Raw genomic sequence first — 23139 nt, 5'->3', positions numbered from 1 at the left:
ACATTTGAGTCCTTGTATTCACTTTCAGGTGAATGGATTTTTAATGGTATGACTTTAACAAATAGCACATCGGGCTTTTGTCTCTGTGTAATCCCTACTGGCATCTTAAATTTTATTACTTCATTACAGCCTTAGAAACAAGAAGAGAACCCCTAACTCACCCTAAAATTGGGATTCCAGAGTTTGTGTTCTTTTCTATTAAAAAATAAGTGAGTATGTGCTTCTAAGAATTAAAGCTGATGAGGGAAAGGAACACCAGAGCACATGCCAGGGAGAGGATTCACCTGTCCAACTCTCAAGGGTTTCCAGAAGGGGGATCTGTCTGCTGACTCATATCTTGAGATCTTATAGTTAGTCCCAGCTTCCAAACTGTATGATGGGAGACACTGGGAATTTATGGCTGTTAGAATGGTCCTTTGAGAGATGTTTTTCATTACTGATGTTTATTCATTTCCTACTTTTGATGGCACTGGGGGTCTAACCCAGAGTCTGACATGTAATTGCAATTGCACTCCCATAAAGCACACCTTTTAAAGCTAATACTATACGAACGTTATAAATTCATTGTACACAGAGAGAATATGAAAGTAAGTGTATGGGTACTGAAGGTGTTAAAAGATAGTAAACCTAAAAAACAATTTAAATGATGTTATAGCAAAACAAAAACAACAATCACTTCTCAATTTGCAACATTTACAAGCTCATAGATAAATGAATGCTACAAGGATACAGACACTGTCCAATGTTTTCAAACAAAAGAACTTAGAATTTTGTGTCTATAGTTCTGTTAGACAAATAATAAAAAGATGTTTTAGGGGCTGGAGAGATGGCTCAGAAGTTAAGAGCATGGGTTGTTCTTCCAGAGGACACAGGTTCAATTCCCAGCACCCATGTGACAGCTCACAACTGTCTGTTACTCCAGTTCCAGGGGATTTGGAACCCTCACACAGACATACACTCAGGCAAAAATAAAAATGAATATAATCTTTAAAAAATCACCTTGTCTGGGCATTGGTGGCGCATGCCTTTAATCCCAGCACTCGGGAGGCAGAGGCAAGTGGATCTCTGTGAGTTTGAGACCAGCCTGGTCTACAAGAGCTAGTTCCAGGACAGCCTCCAAAGCCACAGGGAAACCCTGTCTCGAAAAACAAAACAAAACAAAAATCACCTTGGCTGAAAAGTCAGGCAGGTGAATGCAAACTAGACATGTTAGACATGCCAAGCACTGTGAGGAAACTGATGATAGTTCACTGTGGCCTGTCTTCTCAGCTCATTTCTGCAGTCCAGGCAGCCTTTCAACTCCTCTTGTCATGTTTGACATAAGACTGTTGAAGCTACTGTGCAACTGTGAAACATTTTTTTTAAAAAAAGGCCAGACAGTGGTGGTGCATGCCTGTAGTCCCAGCACTCTGAAGGCAGAGGCAGGCAGATCTCTGTGAGTTCTAGGCCAGCCTGGTCTACAAACCAAGTTCCAGGACAGCCAGAGCTGTTTCATAGAGAAACCCTGTCTCTAAAAAAAACCAAAACAAACAAAAAGATGTTTTAGATTTGGAAGAAAGAAAACAAAGATGACTTACCTCCCTACAGAAGAGTTTTATGTGGAGAAACTATCAGGCCATGGGCAGCCATGATGGGGTACTGAAGAAAACCTTCAGTTCCAAAGAACAAAGGGAATATCTTTCTCCTATTAGTTTAGGGTTGGGGAGAAGATATTCCATGCCATGTGACCTAAGACACATGCAACAAGTTATTAAGACAAGCAAGGCACTTGATAAGAATTAGGGCTTTAGTTCAAGGCCACATGGAGCCAGGGCATCGTTGGGGAAATGGACACTCGGTAAGACTCCACGGAGGCCTCACTTTTCCATTTAGTTTGCTGCTGCCTGGGAGAGGGAAATAACTCCATCAGAGCTGCAGGGTCACACCTACTCTCTGTAGCTGTGCTGAAAGAAATGCTACAGGGAGTGAGAACAAGTTTGGAGGAGAGCGCAGCTAAAGGGTCTGTCACCTAACTTCTCCGAGTAAGGCAGGTTATCCCAAGTATGGGAATGGTTTGCTAACATGTTTCAGAGTACTGGAAATGGCAGGAGAGGTTAGTCAGGACTTCTGGGCAGAGAGAGGAACTCAGGATGAATCTAGGTGAGACACAGGGGAAGTCGGACATACAGAATGGAAAAGAGGTAAAGATACACATGACAGAACGTAGATTAATAGAAACCGGTTAATTTAAGTTGTAAGAGCTAGTTGGGAACAAGCCTAAGCTAAAGGCCAAGCTTTCCTAATTAATAATAGGTCTCCACGTCATTATTTGGGGAATGGCAGTCCCAAAGAAAGTCTGACAAGAAAGACTGGCTACATCTGGCTACTCTTTTTATTTAAACTTTCCTGTGTATTGCAAACTGTCTACGATAGAAATGAATTGTCAGGCAATGTACAAGCTTATAAACCTAGCTTTCAAAAAGCAGAGCCTGGAGATTGTGAGTGCCAGACCAATCTCTACAAAACAATACTCTCTCTCAGCTAGAAAAAAAAAAAAGCTGAACCACCCCAGACAGAACAACTACAACAGAATTGCCTTTCTAGTGCAGATGATAAAAAATACAGTGAAGGTATGAAAAAAAAATATTCTCAGTTTGCCATGGAAGTCTTCAGGCTCTCTTCACGGACAATGAAATAGGGTTGCCAAAGGACAGAAAAGGAAAGTAAAAATCACCCAGGGATTCAAGCAAAACTGACTTACCTTTTCATATGGGAACAGTAGAAGGAATGCTGTTTCAGAAGCCACTATGCCACCGGGGGAGCCAGGATGCCTTGTGCAGATTCTTGGCCTCAGATAAAAGAATTTAAAAACATTACACCTTTAATCCTAGCACTCAGGAGGCAGAGGTATATGGATCTTTGTGAGTTCAGGAGATCAGCATGGACTACTAAGTGGGTTCCAGGACAGCCAGAGCTGTTACACATACCAAAAAAGAAAACAACACAAACAACAGACAAGAATTTAAAAACAAGCAGTATGGTGGCAGAAGTCTATAATGACGACACTCAGGAGACTGTGACAAGATCCCCAGTTCAAGTCGGTCCTTGGCTGTAAATCAATTTGGATAACAGCTGGAGCTACATGAGATCTTGTCTTAAACAAATTAAGAACAAACCCAGAAAGAAAATCTAGGCTGATAGAGAAAACAGTAGATGGCCAAGCTGGAGATCTCCAGAATTGAAAGAAAAAGAAAAAAGGAACTTACACTTTCTAAGTTAGAAATATAGAAACAAAAGGTTTAGTAATGGCTTGAGGTGGGTGTCTTCAGTGCAATTTCTGGTAGCACATGATTAATTTTGACACTTACAACTGATGTCATTAACAATATAAGTGTTCCAGGCTGTGATGGCTCAGGACTTTAGTCTCAGAACTCGGGAGGCAGAGGCAGGCAGAGCTCTGTGTGTTCAAGACCAGCCCGGTCTACAGAGAGAGTTCCAGGACAGGCAGGGCTGTTACACAGAGAAACTCTGTCTTGAAAAAAGAGAAACAACAACAAAGCGGGTTGGGAGGTGGCTGAGTGGTTAAGAGCACTGGCTGATCTTCCAGAGGACCCAGGTTCAATTCCAAGCAGGTCACAACTATTAGTAACTCCAGTTCCAGAGGATCTGACACCCTCATAAGGACATACATGCAGGCAAAACACCAACGCACACGGAACAAAAATAAATAGTTATTCAAAAGTAAAAACAAATATGATGTAAGTGTTCCATGACAATCAATAATGGTGAGGCTGTGAAAACAAGGCATCTCATAGGCTAACACTGCAACACCAATGTGTGTTGTGTTTTCAGAGTGTCCATTCACAGTGAAAAGTATTTGGCATTTGAATCCAGTATCTCTGTTTTGAGAATTCCAAGTAACCGGAGGGTTTTTGTTTGTTTGTTGTTTGTGGGTTTTCTTTTTAAATACATAGGTACAGAATGTTCTTTTCATTTTAAAGAGGAATTGCTGAGCAATTTATCAGTTTCTTTTTTTCATTCTTAATATTTTTAAAATTATTTTACATATCAATCTCAGTTCCCTCTCCCTCCCATCCTCCATGCCTCCCACTCCCATCCCCCATCTACTCCTCAGAGAAGTTGAGTCCTTCAATGACAAATCATCAAATTCTATCAAGTCATTTGCGGCAGGGCCTAGGCGCTCCCATTTGTATCTAGGCTAAGAGAGTATCCGTCCATGGGAAATGAGCTCCTGCAGTCCATTCCTGCACTAGGGATACATCCTGGTTCCACTGCGAGAGGCCCCATAGACTGCCCAGTGATCCTAGCTTACACCCATGTTCAGGGAGCCTAGTATGATCCTAGGTTGGTTCCCAGCTGGAGTCCATGAGTTCCCACTTGTTCAAGTCAGCTGTTTCTGTGGTTTTTCCCAGCATGATCTTGACCCCATTATTCATTCCTCACTCCTCCCTCTCTGAAAATGGATTCCAGGAGTTTGGCTCAGTGCTTAGCTGTGGACCACTGCTTTTGCTTCAATCAGCTCTAGAATAGAATTTAAGGTAGCCATCATTATCATTATAGGGGAAGGACATTTAAGGTAGTCTCTCCACTATGCTTAGAATCCTAGTTGGGGCCATCCTTGTGGATCTCTGTACAATTCCCTAGTGCCGGATTTCTCTTTAAACCTATAGTGGCTCCCTCTATTGATGTGTCTCTTTACTTGCTCTCCTCTATAACTGGCCCCACTCGATCTTCCTGATCCACCATGACCTCCCCCCTCCTCTTCCTCCTACCGCCATCCCTCCTCCCCCCAAGTTCCCAATGTGCTCAGGGGCTCTAGTCCCTTTCCACCTCACTGGGGGAATGTGTATGTCTCTCTTAGGGTCCTCCTTATTTTCTAGCTTCTCTGAAGGTGTGGATTGTAGGCTGGTGATCCCTTCCTCTATGTCTAATATCCATATATGAGTGAGTACATACCATGTTTGTCATTCTATGACTGGGTTACCTGACTCAGGATAGTTTCTTCTAGTTCCATCCATTTGCCTGTGAATTTCAAAATTCCATTGATTTTTCCACTGAGTAGTAGTCCTTTGTGTAAATGTACCACATTTTCTCCATCCATTCTTCAGCTGAGGGGCATCTAGGTTGCTTCCAGATTCTAGCTATAACAAATAATTCTGCTATGAACATAGTTGAACAGATGTCCTTGTATAAATGTATATCTTTTGCCAAAGAGTGAAATTGCTGGATCTTGAGGTAGACTGGTCCCATTTTTTGGAGAAATCGCCATACTGATTTCTAAAGTGACTGTGCATGTTTGCACTCCCACCAGCAGTGGAGGAGTGTTCCCCTTTCTCCACACCCTCCCCAGCATAACCTGTCATCGGTGTTTTTGATTTTAGCCATTCTGACAGGTATAAGATGATATCACAGAGTTGTTTTGATGTGCATTTCCCTGATGACTAAGGATGTAGAACACTTTCTTATGTGTCTTTCAGGCATATTAGATTCTTCTTTTGAGAATTCCCTATTTAGTTCTGTACTCACTTTTTAATTGGATTATTTGGTGTTTTTGTGACTAGCTTATTGAGCTCTGTGTATTTTGGAAATCTGCCCTCTATGAGATGTAGGGTTGGTGAATATCTTTTCCCAGTCTGTGGACTGCTGCTTTGTCTTGTTGACTGTGTCCTTTGCCTTACAGAAGCTTCTGAGTTTCAAGAGTTCCCATTTATTAATTGTGGATCTCAATATATATGCTACTGTGTCGCGACCTCCTCGACCAGCAAGGAAGACACAATGCTGAGACTCTGCCTTAAGCAGTTTACTCAGGAACCTTGAACAATCTTCTGACCCCGGGGAAAGCCAGCCCACAGCTTAAAAGCACTCTTGCCAGCCAACCCCAGAATGCCACGTGGCTAAGGCGGATAGGCTCGCATTTGCTGATGCAAGTTTGAATCTTAGACCAAGCCAAATAAGGAGTTGTTTATTCCAGAGAGCGCTCACCCTCAGGATGGTGGAAGGTGGAAACGGCGCCATCTTTAAGGCGTGGCAACATCGCAGCTCTCCACACTACTGGTGTAATGTTCAGGAAGCAGTCTCCTGTACCAATTCATTCGAGGGTACCACCTACCTTCTATTCTTAGAGGTTCAGTGTGGCTGGATTTATGTTGAAGACTTTAATCCGTTTGGACTTAAGTTTTGTGCATGGCGATAGATAAAGATCTATCTGCAGTCTTCTACATGCCAGCATTCAGTTTTGCCAGCACCATTTGTTGAAGATGTTTTCCTTTTTCCATTGTATAATTTTAGCTTCTTTGTCAAAAATCAGGTGTTTGTAGGTGTGTTGGTCAATCTCGGGGTTTTCAATGTGATTCCCTTGGTCTGCCTGTCTATTTTTGTGCCAATACCAAGCTGTGTTCATAACTATAGCTCTATATTACAGCTTGAAGTCAGGGATGGTGATGCCTCTGGATGTTCCTTTCTTATCCAGGGTTGTTTGGGCTATCCTGGGGTTTTTGCAGATTTATTTTTGAGTTAGAAAGAAGATTGTTTTACATGTCAATCCCAGTTCCCTCTCTCTCCCCTCCTCCCCTACCATCCTATCCCCAACTAAAACCCTACCTATCACATATCCTATCTGCTCCCCAGGAAGGGTGAGGCCTTCCAGAGGGGGTCATCAGAGTCTATCATATCCTTTGGGATAGGGTCTAGGCCCACCCCCGTGTGTCTTGGCTCAGGGAGTATCCCTCTATGTGGAATGGGCACCCAGTGTCCACACCTATGCTAGGGGTAAGTACTTGTTTACTACAGGAGCCCCATTGATTTCCGAGGTTTCCTCACTGAAATCCATGTTCTTGGGGTCTAGATCAGTCCCATGCTGGTTTCCCAGCTATCAGTCTGGAGACCAAGAGCTCCAGGTTGTTCAGGTCAGCTGCTTCTGTGGGTTTCACCAGCCTGGTCTGGACCCCTTTGCTCATCATTCATCCTCTGCAGCTGGATTCCATTTCAGTTGAGTTCAGTGATTAGTTGTGGGTGTCTGCTTCTACTTCCACCAGCTTCGGATGAAGGCTATAGGATGGCATATAAGTCAGTCATCAATCTCATTATCAGGGGAGGGCATTTAAGGTAGCTCCTCTTCTGTTGCTTAGATTGTTAGCTGGTGTCATCTTTGTAGATGTCCAGACCTTTCCCTAGTGCCTGATTTCTCTTTAAACCTAAAATGTCTCCCTCTATTATGGTATCTCCTTTCTTGTTTTCTTCTATTCTTCCCCTGACTCAAACTTTCTGCTCCCTCATGTCTTCCTCAGCCCTCCTCTTATCCCCTTTTCACTCTCCTAGCTCCCTCCCGACTCCTCCCATGCTTCCAATTTGCTCAGGAAATCTTGTCCCTTTCCCCTTCTCCAGGGGACCATGTATGTCTCTCTTAGGGTCCTCCTTGTTAACTAGCTTCTTTGGCCATGTGCATTGTAGGCTGGCAATCCTTTACTCTATGTCTAAAATCCACATATGAGTGAGTACATACCACGTTTGTTTTTTTGTGATTGGGTTACCTCGCTCAGAATGGTTTCTTCTAGTTCCATCCATTTTACTGCAAATTTCAAGATTCCATTGTTTTTTCCTACTGAATAGTACTCCATTGTGTAAATGTACCACAATTTCTCTATCCATTCTTCGGTTGAGGGGCATCTAGGCTGCTTCCAGTTTCTGGCTATTACAAATAATGCTGCTACCATTGAACAGATGTCCTTGTTATATGAAAGTGCTTCTTTTGGGTATATGCCTAGGAGTGGAATTGCTGGATCTTGTGGTGGACTCATTTCCATTTTCTTGAGGAGTCACCATACTGATAAAGCAGGGTCACTACAATGTATCATAAAGCAGGTCCACATATGAGTGAGTACATACCATGTTTGTCTTTTTGTGATTGGGTTACCTCGCTCAGAATGGTTTCTTCTAGTTCCATCCATTTTACTGCATATTTCAAGATTCCATTGTTTTTTTTCTTCTGCTGAGTAATACTCCATTGTGTAAATGTACCACATTTTCTCTATCCATTCTTCAGTTGAGGGGCATCTAGGTTGCTTCCAGGTTCTGGCTATTACAAATAGTGTTCCTAGTAACATCGTTGAACAGATGTCCTTGTTGTATGAATGTACTTCTTTTGGGTATATGCCTAAGAGTGGAATTGCTGGATCTTGTGGTAGACTGATACCCATTTTCCTGAGGAACTGCCATACTGATTTCCAAAGTGGCTGTACAAGTTGGCACTCCCATCAGCAGTGGAGGAGTGTTCCCCTTTCTCCACATCCTCTCCAGCATAGATTGTCATTGGTGTTTTTGATTTTAGCCATTCTGACAGGAGTAAGATGGTATCTCAGAGTTGTTTTGATTTGTATTTCCCTGATGGCTACGGATGTAGAACACTTTCTTCTGTGTCTTTCAGCCATTTTAGATTCCTCTATTGAGAACTGTCTATTTAGTTCTATACCCACTTTTTACTTGGATTGTTTGGTGTTTTGGAGACTAGCTTCTTGAGTTCTTTGTGTATTTTGGAGATCAGCCCTCAGTTAGATGAGGGGTTGGTGAATATCTTTTCCCAGTCTGTGGGCTGCCGTTTTGTCTTGCTGACAGTGTCCTTTGCCTTACAGAAGCTTCTCAGTTTCAGGAGGTCCCATTTATCAATTGTTGATGTCAATGCCTATGCTACTGGTGTAATGTTTAGGAAGCTGTCTCCTGTAACAATTCATTCGAGGGCACCACCTACCTTCTATTCTTAGAGGTTCAGTGTGGCTGGATTTATGTTGAGGACTGATACATTTGGACTTAGGCTTTGTGCATGGCAATAGACATGGATCTATCTGCAGTCTTCTACATGCCAACATCCAGTTATGCCAGCACCATTTGTTGACGATGCTTTCTTTAGTCCATCGTATAAATTTAGCTTCTTTGTCAAAAATCAGGTGTTCGTAGGTGTGTGGGTCCATATCAGGGTTTTCATTGGTCTGCCTGTCTATTTTTGTGCAAATACAAAGTTGTTTTCAGACCTGTAGCTCTACAATAGACCTTGAAGTCAGGGATGGTGATACCTCCAGACGTTCCTTTATTGTGAAAGGTTGTATTGTAAAAGATCCTGGGTCTTTCGTTTTTCTATATAAAATTGAGTAATATTCTTTCAAGGTCTGGGAATAATTGGGCTGGGATTTTGATGGGAATTGCATTAAATCTGTAGATTGCTTTTGGCAAGATTGCCATTTTTACTATGTTGATCCTACCTATCCAAGAGCATGATAGATCTTTCCACTTTCTGGTATCTTCTTTAATTTCTTTCTTTAAAGATTCAAAGTTCTTGTTCTACACGTCTTTCACTTGTTTGGTTAGAGTTATCCCAATCTATTTTATGTAGTTTGTGGCTATTGTAAAGGGTAATGTTTCTCTGATTTCTTTCTCAGCCCATTTATTGTCTGTATATATTAGGGCTACTGATTTTTTTGGAATTAATCTTGTATCCTGCTACATTGCTGAAGGTGTTTATCAGCTGTAGTAGTTCCCTGGTAGAGTTTTTGGGTCACTTATGTAAACCATCATATCATTTGCAAATAGTGCAACTTTGACTTCTTCCTTTTCAATTTGTATCCCCTTGATCTCCTTTTGTTGTCTTATTGTTCTAGCAAGAACTCCAAGTACAATATTGAAGAGATATGGAGAGAGCAGACAACCTTGCCTTGTTCCTGATTTTAGAGGAAACACATTGAGTGTCTCTCCATTTAGTTTGATGTTTGCTCTCAATTTGCTGTATATTGCCTTTATTATGTTTAGGTATGTTCCTATTATCCCTGATCTCGCTAAGACCTTTATCATGAAGGGGTATTGAATTTTGTTGAAGGCTTTTTCAGCATCTAGTGAGATGAATCATGTGGTTTTTCCTTTTCAGATTGTTTATATGGTGGATTAGATTGATGGATTTTCATATGTTGAACAATTCATGCATCCCTGGGATGAAGCCTACTTGATCATGGTGGATGACTTCTCTGATGTGTTCTTGGATTCGATTTGCCAGTATTTGATTGAGTATTTTATTTTTTGCATCAATGTTCATGAGGGAGATTGGTCTGTAGTTCTCTGTCTTAGTGGTGTCTTTGTGTGGTTTGGGTACCAAGGTAATTGTAGCCTCGTCAAAAGAATTTGGCAATGCCCCCTCTGCTTCTATTGTGTGGAACAGTTTGAGGCATAATATTATTAGCTCTTATTTGAATTTCTGGTAGAATTCTGCACTGAAACCATCTGGCCCTGGGCTTTTTTTTGGTTGGGAGACTTTTGATAACTGTTTCTATTTAGTGATTATAGGTCTACATAAATTGTTTATCAAGATGAGGTCTCAATCCTGAACATCTATGCCCCAAATACAAAGGCATCCACATTTGTAAAAGAAACATTACTAAAGCTCAAATCACACATAAAACCTCACACACTTATAGTAGGAGACTTCAACACCCCACTCTCACCACTACATAGGACTACCAGACAGAAACTTAACAAAGAAACAAAAGAACTAACAGATGTTTTTACCCCATTGGGTTTAACAGATATCCATAGAACATTCCACCCGAACACAAAAGAATATACCTTCTCATCGCCACATGGAACCTTCTCTAAAATTGACCACATACTCTCCAATATAGCAAACCTCCAAGGATACAAAAAAACCCCTGTATCTTATCAGACCACTATGCTTTAAAGTTAGAATTCAACAAAAATACAAATTGTAGAAACCCTACAAACTCATGGAAATTAAATAATGCACAACTGAACCATTCCTGGGTCGAGGAAGAAATAAAAAAAGAAACTAAAGACTTCCTAGAATTCGATGAGAATGAAGACACAACATACCCAAACCTATGGGACACTTTGAAAGCAGTGCTAAGAGGAAAGTTCATAGCACTAAATGCCCACATGAAGACACTGGAGAACAGTCACGCTAGAGAATTAACAGCACAACTGAAAGCTCTAGAACAAAAGAAAGCAAGCATTCCCCGGAGGAATAGACGCCAGGAAATAATCAAACTGAGGTCTGAAATCAATAAAGTAGAAACTAGGAATATACTACAAAGACTCAATGAAAACAAAGAGTTGGTTCTTCGAGAAAGTCAACAAGATAGACAAACCTTTATCCAAACTAACCAAAAGGCAGAGAGAGAGGATGCTAATTAACAAAATCAGAAATGAAAAGGGAGACATAACAATGGACACTGAAGAAATCCCAAGAATGATCAGATCATACTTTGAAAACCTGTACTCCACAAAATTCAAAAATCTAAAGGAAATGGAAAATTTTCTGGATAAATATCACTTACCAAAATTAAATCACAAACAGATTAAGTAAGTTAAACAGACCTATAACCCCTAATTAAATAGAAGCAGTGATCAAAAATCTACTAACCAAAGAAGCCCAGGCCCAGATGGATTCACTGCAGAATTCTACCAGAAATTTAAAGGAGAGCTAATACCAGTATTCCTCAAATTGTTCCACATAATAGCAGCAGAAGGGACATTGCCAAGCTCTTTCTATGAGGCTACAATTACCTTGGTACCCAAGCCACACAAAAACAAAACGAAAAAAGAGAATTACAGACCAATATCACTCATGAGCATCCACACAAAAATACTGGCAAATTGAATAAAAAAACACATCAGATAAATCATCCAATATGATCAAGTTGGCTTTATCCCAGGAATGCAGGGATGGTTCAACATACGAAAATCCACCAGTATAATTCACCATATAAACAAACTAAAAAAGAAGAACCACATGGTCATTTTGCTAGATGCTGGAAAAGCCTTTGGACAAAATCAAACATCCCTATATGATAAAGGTCTTGGAGAGATCAGGAATAAAAGGAACATACCTAGCATGATAAAAGCAATATACTGCAAACCAACAGCCAACATCAAACTAAACAGAGAGAAACTCAAGGCCATTCCTCTAAAATCAGGAACAAAACAGGGCTGTCCACTCCCCCCATATCTCTTCAATATTGTACTTGAAGTCCTAGCCAGAGCAATAAAACAACAAAAGGAGATCAAGGGGATACAAATTGGAAAGGAAGAAGTCAAACTTTCACTATTTGCAGATGATATGATAGTCTACATAAGTGACACAAAAAACTCTACCAGGGAACTACTACAGCTGATAAACACCTTCAGCAATGTGGCAGGATACAAGATTAACTCAAAAAAATCAGTAGCTGTACTATATACAGATGATAAACAGAATGAGAAAGAAATCAGAGAAACATCACCCTTTACAATAGCAACTAACAACATAAAATATCTCGGGGTAACACTAACCAAAAATGAGAAAGACCTGTATAGTAAGAACTTTGAGTCTTTAAAGAAAGAAATTAAAGAATATACCAGAAAATGGAAAGATCTCGCATGCTCTTGGATAGGTAGGATCAACATAGTAAAAATGGCAATCTTGCCAAAAGCAATCTACAGATTCAATGCAATTTCCATCAAAATCCCAACACAATTCTTCACAGACCTTGAAAGACCAGTACTCAGCTTCATATGGACACACACACACACACACACACACACACACACACACACACACACACACACACACACACCAGGAGAGCCAAAACAACCCTGTACAATAGAGAAACTTCCGGAGGCATCACCATCCCTGACTTCAATTTCTATTATAGAGCCATAGTCCTGAAAACAGCTTGATATTGACACAAAAATAGACAGGTTGACCAATGGAATTGAATTGAAAACCCTGATATTAACCCACACACCTATGAACACCTGATTTTTTTAACAAAGAAGCTAAATTTATACAATGGAAGAAAGAAAGCATCTTCAACAAATGGTGCTGGCATAACTGGATCCGGACATGTAGAAGATTGCAGATTGATCCATATCTATCGCCATGCACTAAACTTAAATACAAATGGATCAAAGACCTCAACATAAATTCAGCCACACTGAACCTCCTAGAAGAGAAGGTAGGTGGCACCCTTGAACAAATTTGTATAGGAGACCGCTTTCTGAACATAACACTAGTAGCTCAAACATTGAGATCGACAATTAATAAATGGGACCTCCTGAAACTGAGAATCTTCTGTAAAGCAAAGGACACAGTCAGCAAGACAAAACACCAGCCCACAGAATGGGAAAGGATATTCACCAACCCCACATCTGACTGAGAGCTGATCTCCAAAATATACAATGAACTCAAGAAGCTAACCACCAAAACACCAAACAACGCAATTAAAAGATGGAGTGCAGAAATTAATAGAGAATTCTCAATAGAGGAATCCAAAATGGCTGAAAGACACTTGAGAAAATGCTCAACATCCTTAGCCATCAGGGAAATGCAACGCAAAACCATTCTGAGATACCATCTTACTCCTATCAGAATGGCTAAAATCAAAAACACCAATGACATAGATTTATGTCATAAAGCATAGATTTATGCTTGAGAGGATGTGAAGAAAGAGGAACTCTCCTCCATTGCTGGTGTGAGTGCGAACTTGTACAGGCACTTTGGAAATCAGTTTGGCGGTTTCCCAGGAAAATGGGAATCAGTCTACCACAAGATCCAGCAATCCCTCTCTTTGGCATATACCCAAAGAATGCACACTCATACAATAAGGACATATGTTCAACTATGTTCATATCAGCATTATTTGTAATAGCCCGAACCTGGAAACAACCTAGATGCCCCTCACCTGAAGAATGGATAGAGAAAATGTGGTACATTTACACAATGGAGTACTACTCAGCAGAAAAAAGCAATGGAATCTTGAAATTCGCAGGCAAATGGATGGAACTAGAAGAAAATATCCTCAGTGAGGTAACCCAATCACAAAAAGATAAACATGGTATGTACTCACTCATTTTTGACATAGAGCAAAGGATCACTAGCCTACATTCCATACTGCCAGAGGAGCTAGGAAACAAGGAGGACCCCAAGAGAAGATTGCATAGTCCCTCGAAGAAGGTGATGGGGACAAGAACCCCTGACCAAATTGGAGCCCAGGGGAAGGGAGAGGAAGGAAAGTCTTCATCCATTTGCTGTTCGAAGCAGAAACAGACACCCATAGCTAATCACTGAACCATACTACTGGAATTCAATTGTGGAGAGGGAGGAGGGTTGAGCAAAGGAGCCAGGATGGGGATGGAGAGACCTACACAAACAGTGGACCTGACCTACTGATAGAATGGAGATCCTAGTCATAAAGCTGGGGAAACAGCATTGGACCAAACCAAACTCTCTGAATGTGGCTACCAGCTAGGAGCCCGAGACAGTCTATGGTTCCTCTGACATTGGAGCCAATCTTTATCCCTGGAGCACAAATGGACATTTGGAGCCCATTCCCTATGGAGGGATACTATTGCAGCCCAGGTCTAGACCCTCCCCCAAACAATATGACAGACTTTGAAGGTCCTTGGTAGAGGGCTTCACTATCCCTGGACAGGAGTCGGGGGGGGGGTTTGGGTGGAGAACATGGGAGGAGGGGAGGGTGAGGGAATGGGGGATAGATATGTAAACATGACCAAATAAAAATAATAAAAATTTTAAAAAAGTTGAATATGTTTTCCATACCTTTGAGCTGGGCCTTTTCGCCTTTTTCTATACCTATTATACTTAGGTTTGGTCTTTTCACAGTATCCCATATTTCCTGGATATTTTGTGTTAGGGATATTTTGTATTTAAGATTTTCTTTAGTCGATGAATCTATTTCCTCTAGTTTATCTTCAGCGCCTGAGATTCTGTATTCCATCTCTTGTATTCTGTTGGTTATGCTTGCATCTATAGTTCCTGATCATTTACCTGGCTTTTCTATTTCCAGCATTCCCTCATTTTGTGTTTTCTTTATTGTCTTTATTTCAGTTTTCAGGTCTTGAATTGTTTGAATTATTTGAATTGTTTCCTTCATTGTTTTTTTTCTTGGCTTTCCTTGTTTTCTTTAAAGATTTGTTGATTTCTTGCATTTTTTGGTTTGTTTTTTCTTCCATTTCTTTAAGGGATTGTCTCATATCCTCTTTGAGGGCCTCTATCATTTTCATGAAGTAGTTTTTAAGGATATTCTCTTCTGCTTCATCTGCATTGTGATGTTCAGGTCTTGCTAGTGTAGAATCTCTAGACTCTGGTGGTGTCATATACATCTTTCTGTTGGTGGATGTATTCTTATAGTGTTGTCTTCCCATCTCTTCTTCCAGTGGATTCAGGTGTTTTCTCTCCCTGTCTTGGTGGGTATGGGTTCAAGGCTTTATCCTCTCCTCTCTCCTGGTAGGTGAAGGGGAAAGACTGGAATGGCAGCCGATGCAAGATGCTTTGCTCTGCCTCAAGGTCCCCCCTCTCTCTTCCTCTCCCTCTCCCCCAGAGGGTTCAGGGACAAGACAGGAATGGTAGCTGATGCTGGATGCTTTGTTTTTCCTCTAGGTTCCTAGAGGTGGCATGAAAGGTATGATGGCCGCAGGTTAGGGGCTCGAAGAGGGAAAGGTGGGCTGGAAGAGACCCTGGCACTTACCTCTCTACTGGAGGGAGGAGGGGCAAGACAGGAATGGCAGACGATGATGCTGGTTGCTTTGTACAGCCTCTAGGTCCTTTTGGGAGATTCGGTGCCAGGAAGGGTCTGGCAGTTTCTTGACTGATCTCCCTCGAGGTGTCATGATTCTTCTAGAAGGAAGACAGAAACTGGAAAGTCGAGAGGGCATATCTGTTGTGACTATCCATTACTTTTATTTTTAGTTTTCTGTGTGAGGGTTTTGTCTGAATATATGTCTGTGCACCATGTGTCTAGTGTTACCTATGGAGTCTAGAAGAAGGTATTGGATCCCTTGGGACTGGTGTTATATATTCTTATGAGCCACCATGTTGGGACTGGGAACTGAACCTGGGTCCTCTGGAAGAGCAGTCAGTGCTCTTAACCACTGTGTTAGCTCTCTTTCCCATTCTATTGTGACTAGTTTTAAAGAATAAATTGTATGACATTCACTCTAAAACAAAACTGGCTTACAAATCTTTACATACAGAGGGCAGGTACAAGGAACTGAGATAAAATCCCTTGCACCAACAAAGAACACCAGTAACCCCAACTCTAAGGATGAGTGCAGAGGAAGGAGAATCGCTGGGGTTTGCTGACTGCCCACCTGGCCACTGGTCCAGTGAGCCTTTGTCTCAAGGGAATGAGGTAGATAGTGATAGAGCAGGGCACCTAGCATCTTCCTTCACATGCACACATAATTATATACAAGTGTACACATACCACCCCAATATCCCCACACACATATACTATCTATGTAGTAGCTAATATTGGAGATAAAGGACATTATACTAGGCCATCTCCCCTCTTGAGGGCACAATCTAAGTGCTATTGGGGGTATTTATACAAGCTTGCAGCCCTTGAAGCAGATACTATCAAGACTTAATTTAGTCTTATGATATCTGTGCTACACAAATATCAAGGCAGTTATAAAGGGTCTTAGAACACTACAAAGAGTTTACCAAAGTGCACTGGTCTCTCTGGCCTGATACATTCTAGAGTACATGTGCTTGCAGAATGAAAGAAAAGACATGCTAGAAAGATATAAAACAGCAAGGAATATGTATTTTTAAATTGGTTTATTGTGTATATGTATTTTGCCTAAATGTGTACAACATGCATGCCTGGTATCTGGTGAGGACAGCAGAGGATGTCAGATACCACAGGGCTGGAGTTACAGATGGTTGTGAGCCACCATGTTGGTGCTGGGAATCAAACCAGGGACCTCTGCAAGAGCAACAAGTGCTCTTAAATTCGAAACCGGCCCTCCCAGTCCCAGAATTTTTTTTAGTTAACATCATTTCTTTATTGATTCTTTGGGAATTTACATCATGTACCCGAATTCCAGTCACATCCTAGTTCTCCCATATCATCCCCTCACCCATGTAATGCTCCCCAAAAGAAAATTTAAAAAATTCAAAACAAGCAAGCAAGCAAACAAAAAAGAACCAAACAACAACAACAACAAAAAACCCTTCTTTGCTTCTCCATCTTTCCCATCTCTCCAACACCTCTCCATTTGCCCTGGTGGCATTGGGGGCCACAGTGTGCCACATGGTGTACCCATTTGTCAATCAACTTAAGGAGCAGTGAATCATTGGTCTGGTTCAAGGCCTCTGGTTTCTGATACACCATCCTCACTAGATTCTCACCAAAACGTCTCTGGGATATCATGTAGGATCCCTGAGTCATGGAGCTCCTATAGGTGTTGTTAAATAGGACCATTCCCTTCATGAGCGCCAGCATGCCCTAGATAGAGAAGATGTTAGAGTGAACAAACCCAAGGCCCTGCTGTGGGCCAGGGTGGTAGCTGAGCTGGTTAGTCTGGGCCACTGGTGCCACCCACCTCAGGAAAGGGGTGGAACCAGCTCTTCTAGGCTTATGCCATAGGGATCAGTTCTCCCTTGTCTGTGGTGAGGGAATGAGGCCATCTCTCCAAAGTGCAGGGGGCAGGATTTACTGGGGCCAGCTCTCTTATGAGGGTTGGGGCCAGCTCTCTTATTGCAGTATCCAGTGAGGGGCAGACCCAGCTTTCCCAGGGTCAGTGAAGGGTGGGGCTGGCTCAGCCTGGCCCTCTGATTTCATCACCCATGGTTACTAAGCCCCCTGAAGTGACACAGGCCACAGACATCAACACAGACCCCATGGACCCACACATGGCCCTCAGCAGTAGCTCTTGGCTTAGGAGGAAGCACAGGCCACTCAGATCAGGACGGCTCTGGCGGCAGCACAGCCCCTGACTCCAATAAGTCCACAGATTGCAGTCCCAAACCAGGGCTTCCATGTGATCTTTGGTGGCAACATTGGATGTGGTAGGTGTAGCATAGGTCTAATAATGAAAGCCTAGAGTCAGATATAGGGTTAAATGCTGAAAGATCAGAGAGATAAAAGAGACAACCACACCCACCTCTTACCTCCCCAACTTCTCAGCCTAAAAGAGACTCAGCTCCTATCTACTCCTGCCTATATTCCTCCCTCCACCCAGCCATCTCACTTCCTGTCTGTCTGTATAGACCTCAAGACCTCAATGGTTAGCTAGTGGCTAGCTCCGCCCTCTAATCTTCAGACAGGCTTTATTTGTGACACAAACAAGATATCACCATATTTCCCCTTTTTGTCTAAAAATAAAAAATGTTACAACTAATATAAGAAAAACTGTATACAATAAGTACAATAACTATATACAGGCAATAAATGCATCAACAATGTCTAGTCCATTAACAACAAATTCAGAGAAAATGCTCCATAGCTATCCTATCTTGGTGAGTTCAAAAGGTTGTCCCTAATTCATTTGCTATTCTAACTTGTATTACCAAAACTATCTTTTTATGTCTCTCAACATTATACACTTTACATTTCTTTGGTGAATTTATTTTCTGAATCTGTTAACAAGGAAATCTGTAACTATAAAGTCTTCAACTCTATCAGAGACTCAAGAAGGAAGTAATATCATCTGAGTAAGCAGGAAGTGCAAGCAAGTAACTTCCAAAAAAATGTGAGAAATAACAGAAACAACTGGCTTCCTGGACAGTCACCCAAGGGTCGTCTGGAACGTTGGGGCACACATCTTCAGTCTACGGGCCTAGCATATCTCACAGACTCTTCTGTGAAGCAGGATATTCTAAATGGCTGTTCTACACTGACTTGCCAATGTTAAGCAGTCCTTTCTTTTGTGTCCTGCTTGTCCAATTTGGACAGCATATGGTCAGTAGTTGAGGCAAGAGCACTTTCTTGCCCAGTGACTTTTTGGGCACACAGAAAATAAACACCATGCGGAGTTTCTTTGTTATCCATCAACTTCTCTGAAGTAGATTAATGCTGCCAAGAGAATACATGACTCACTGTCAAAAAAAGAAGAGAGAAAAGAATGTATGTTATCATCTCACTAGATGCTGAAAAAGCCTTGACAAAACCCACCACCCCTTCATGATAAAGCTCTTGGAGAGATCATGGATAACAGGAACATACTAAAATATAATAAAGGCAATATACAACAAGCCAACAACCAAAATCAAATTAAATGGAGAGAAACTCAATGTGATTCCTCTAAAATCAGGAACAAGACAAGGTTGTCCAGTCTCTCAATATCTCTGCAATATTGTCCTTGAAGTTCTAGATTGAGCAATAAGACAAAAAAGACAAGATCAAGGGGATAGAAATTGGAAAGGAAGAAGTCAAACTTTCACTATTTGCAGATGATATGATAGTCTACATAAGTGACCCGAAAAACTCAACCAGGGAACTCCTACAGCTGATAAACACCTTCAGCAAAATGGCAGGATACAAGATTAACTCAAAAAATCAGTAGCCTTCCTATATATAGATGATAAATAGGCTGAGAAAGAAATCAGAGACACATCACCTTTCACAATGGCCACAAACAACATAAAATAGATTGGGGTAAATCTAACCAAACAAGTGAAAGATCTTTAAGACAAGAACTTTATATCTTTAAAGAAAGAAATCAAAGAAGATTCCTTGTGTTCAGTTTTTGCCCTAGAACAATCCAAATATATATGCTGGAACAAAGAGAACATCTTCAACAAATGGTGCTGGCATAACTGGATGCAAACATGTAGAAGACTACAGATAGACCCAAGCCTTTTGCCCTGCACAAAACTTAAGTCAAAATGGATCAAAGACCTCAACATAAACCCAGCCACACTGAACCTACTAGAAGATAAAGTGGGAAATACCCTTGAATTGATCGGTACAGGAGACTGCTTCCTGAACATAACACCAGTAGCACAAACACTGAGGTCAACAATTAATAAATGGGACCTCCTGAAACTGAGAAGCTTCTGTAAGGCAAAGGACACTGTAAGCAAGACAAAATGACAGCCCACAGACTGGGAAAAGATATTCACCAACCCCACATCTGACAGAGGGCTGATCTCCAAAATATACAAAGTACTCAAGAAACTATTCTCCGAAACACCAAACAATCCAATTAAAAAATGGGGTACAGAACTAAATAGACAATTCTCAATAGAGGAATCTAAAATGGCTGAAAGACACAGAAGAAAGTGTTCAACATCCTTAGCCATCAGGGAAATGCAAATCAAAACAACTCTGAGATACCATCTTACTCCTGTCAGAATGGCTAAAATCAAAAACACCAATGACAATCTATGCTGGAGAGGATGTGGAGAAAGGGGAACACTCATCCACTGCTGGTGGGAGTGCCAACTTGTACAGCTACTTTGGAAATCAGTATGGTGACTCCTCAAGAAAATGGAAATGAGTCTACCACAAGATCCAGCAATTCCACTCCTAGGCATATACCCAAAAGAAGCACTTTCATATAACAAGGACATCTGTTCAATGGTAGCAGCATTATTTGTAATAGCCAGAAACTGGAAGCAGCCTAGATGCCCCTCAACCGAAGAATGGATAGAGAAATTGTGGTACATTTACACAATGGAGTACTATTCAGTAGAAAAAAACAATGGAATCTTGAAATTTGCAGTAAAATGGATGGAACTTGAAGAAACCATTCTGAGCGAGGTAACCCAATCACAAAAAGACAAACATGGTATGTACTCACTCATATGTGGACCTGCTTTATGATACATTGTAGTGACCCTGCTTTATCAGAGCTGTTTTTAATGATGTTGCTCAGAATTGTTTCCTTCCAGATGATGATTGAGAAGCTAATTAAAAAAAAATGGTGCCAGGTACCACAAGGGTAACAGAACTGTGCTGTTTTTCTGGGATTTTGTTTTTTACTTTTTTTTTTAGTGGAGAGTGCTGGATGTCTCTACAATTTTGTTTAAATGACTGCAGAACCTGGAAAAGCTATTGCTGCTATTGATGCATAACATACTGCCATTATTGATATATATATATATTTATAATTTGAATTTTTGGAAACTTTAGCTGTGCTGTCAACTTTGGAAAAAAGTATCCCAGTTTACCATGTTCAGTTGACATTGTACAAAAATTAACAGCCATATTGTTCTAGAAATGTTGAACTTAATTTTTTCCCATTTGTACAGGGGTAACACACTGTATTAAATATGTAAGGTCTTTAAAAAAAAAGACGGGATCTTGACAGCCCATCCCATATCAAGGGATGCTCTCTTGACCTGGACACATGGGGAAGAGCCTAGGCCTGTCCCAGGATGATGTGGTAGACTTTGGGGAGCCCCTTTTGAGGGCCTTACCCTGCCTGGGGAGTGGAGGGGGGATGGCTAGGGGCAGGTAGGATGTTGGGGGGATGGGGAGGGAGAGGGAGAAGGGATTGACATCTGAAGCAAGCTTGTTCCTAATTTGAACTAATAAAATAAAAAATAATAAAAAAGAAATCAAAGAAGATAACACAAATAGAAAGATCCCCATTTCTTGGATAGGTAGGATCAACATAGTAATACTGGCAATCTTACCAAAATCAATCTACAGATTCAATGCAATCCCCATCAAAATCTCCAGCACAATCCTTAACAGACTTTGAAAGAACAACACTAAACTTTATATGGAAAAACAAAAAACCAAGGATAGTCAAAACAAGTTCCAGAGGCATCACTATCCCCAACTTTAAATTCTGCTATAGAGCTATAGTAAAGAAAACAACTTGTAAACATAAAAACAGACAGGTAGACCAAATGAATCGAATTGAAGACCCCACTATTAATCCACACATCTATGAACACCTGATATTTGACAAAGAAGCTAAAATTATACAATAGAAAAAAGAGAATCTTCAACAAATGGTGCTGGCATAACTGGATGTTGACATGTAGAAGATTGCAGATAGATCCATATCTATCACCATGCACAAAATTTATGTCCAAATGTATCAAAGACCTCAATATACATTCAGCCACAGTGAACCTCTTAGAAGAGAAAGTGAAGAGTACCCTTGAACTAATTGGTATAGGAGACCATTTCCTGAACATAACAGCAGGAGCACAGACACTGAGATCAACAATTGATAAATGGGACCTCCTGAAACTGAGAAGCTTTTTTAAGGCAAAGGACACACTCAAAAAGAAAAAGACAGCAGCCCACAGAATGGGAAAAGATATGCACCAACCCCACATCTGACAGAGGGCTGATATCGAAAACATACAAAGAACTCAAGAAGCTAGTCATAAAAACACCAAATAATCCAAGTAAAAAGTGGGGTACAGAACCAAATATAGAATTCTCAATAGAGGAATCTAAAATGGCCAAAAGACACATAAGAAAGTGCCCAGCATCATTAGCCATCAGGGAAATGCAAACCAAAAAAACTCTGAGATACCATCTTGCAACTGTCAGAATGGCCAAGATCAAAAACACCAATGACAGTTTATACTGGAGAGGATGTGGAGAAATTGGGAAACTCCTCCATTGCCTGTGGGAGTATAAACTTGTACAGCCACTTTGGAAGTCAGTATGGTGGTTTCTCAGGAAAATGGGAATCACTCTACCTCATGATCCAGCAATTCCTCTCTTGGGCATATACCCAAAGGATACACATTCATACCACAAGGACATCTGTTCAACAATATTCATAGCAGCATTATTTGTAACAGCTAGAATGTGGAATCAACCTACATGCCCCTCAACCAAAAAAGGGATAAAGAATGTGGTATATTTACACAATGGAGTACTACTCAGCAGAAAAAAAATGGCATCTTAAATTCACAGGCAAATGGGTGGAAGTAGAAAAAAACATTCTGAGTGAGGCAACCCAGTCACAGAAAGACAAACATGGTATGTACTCACTCATATATGGATATTAGACATAGAGGAAAGGATCACCAGCCTACAATCCACACCTCCAGAGAAACTAGGAAACAAGGAGGACCCTAAGAGAGCCATACATGGAACCCTGGAGAAGGGGAAAGGGACAAGATCTCCTGAGCAAATTGGGAGCATGGGGGCAAGGGAGAGGGAGCTAGGAGAATGAGAAGGGGAGAAGAGGAGGGGTGAGGAGGACATAAGGGAGCAGGAAGGTTATGTAGGGGGAAGAATAGAGAAGGAGAGCAAGAAAAGAGATTCCTTCCCCCCAGGGGAGGAAGAGAGGGAGAAGGAAACTGGGATTGTCATGTAATTCAATCTTGTTTGTAATTCAAATATATAAAAATAAAGGAAAAATAAAGGAAAAAAAGAAAAG

General features: G+C 41.1%; 1 protein-coding gene across 9 annotated transcripts in view; it reads right to left on the bottom strand.

The window, feature by feature from the left end:
* The window catches only part of Fam104b (family with sequence similarity 104 member B), a 122773-nt gene that overhangs the window by 76264 nt on the left and 23370 nt on the right, over nucleotides 1–23139 (bottom strand). For 5 of the 9 annotated variants that reach the window (XR_003488220.2, XR_003488219.2, XR_003488217.2 and 2 more), the window contains exons 3-4: nucleotides 15522–15670; nucleotides 2741–2828 (exon numbers count right to left, since the gene is read on the bottom strand). Coding sequence is in view for 2 of the 9 variants with exons in the window: in XM_035449884.1 (XP_035305775.1) it covers nucleotides 2741–2748 (8 nt within the window). In the remaining 7 variants the exon portion in view is untranslated. Of the gene's footprint in view, nucleotides 1–1577; nucleotides 1729–2740; nucleotides 2829–14593; nucleotides 14739–15521; nucleotides 15671–17188; nucleotides 17286–23139 lie in introns of those variants that run through there. The other 4 variants (XR_003488224.2, XM_027432023.2, XR_003488221.2 and 1 more) reach the window with 3 other exon arrangements.

Source organism: Cricetulus griseus, chromosome X, assembly GCF_003668045.3.
Source record: "Cricetulus griseus strain 17A/GY chromosome X, alternate assembly CriGri-PICRH-1.0, whole genome shotgun sequence".
Taxonomy (NCBI): domain Eukaryota; kingdom Metazoa; phylum Chordata; class Mammalia; order Rodentia; family Cricetidae; genus Cricetulus; species Cricetulus griseus.
Note: the sequence above shows the minus strand (reverse complement) of the source record. Positions and strands in the feature narration are given on the sequence as shown.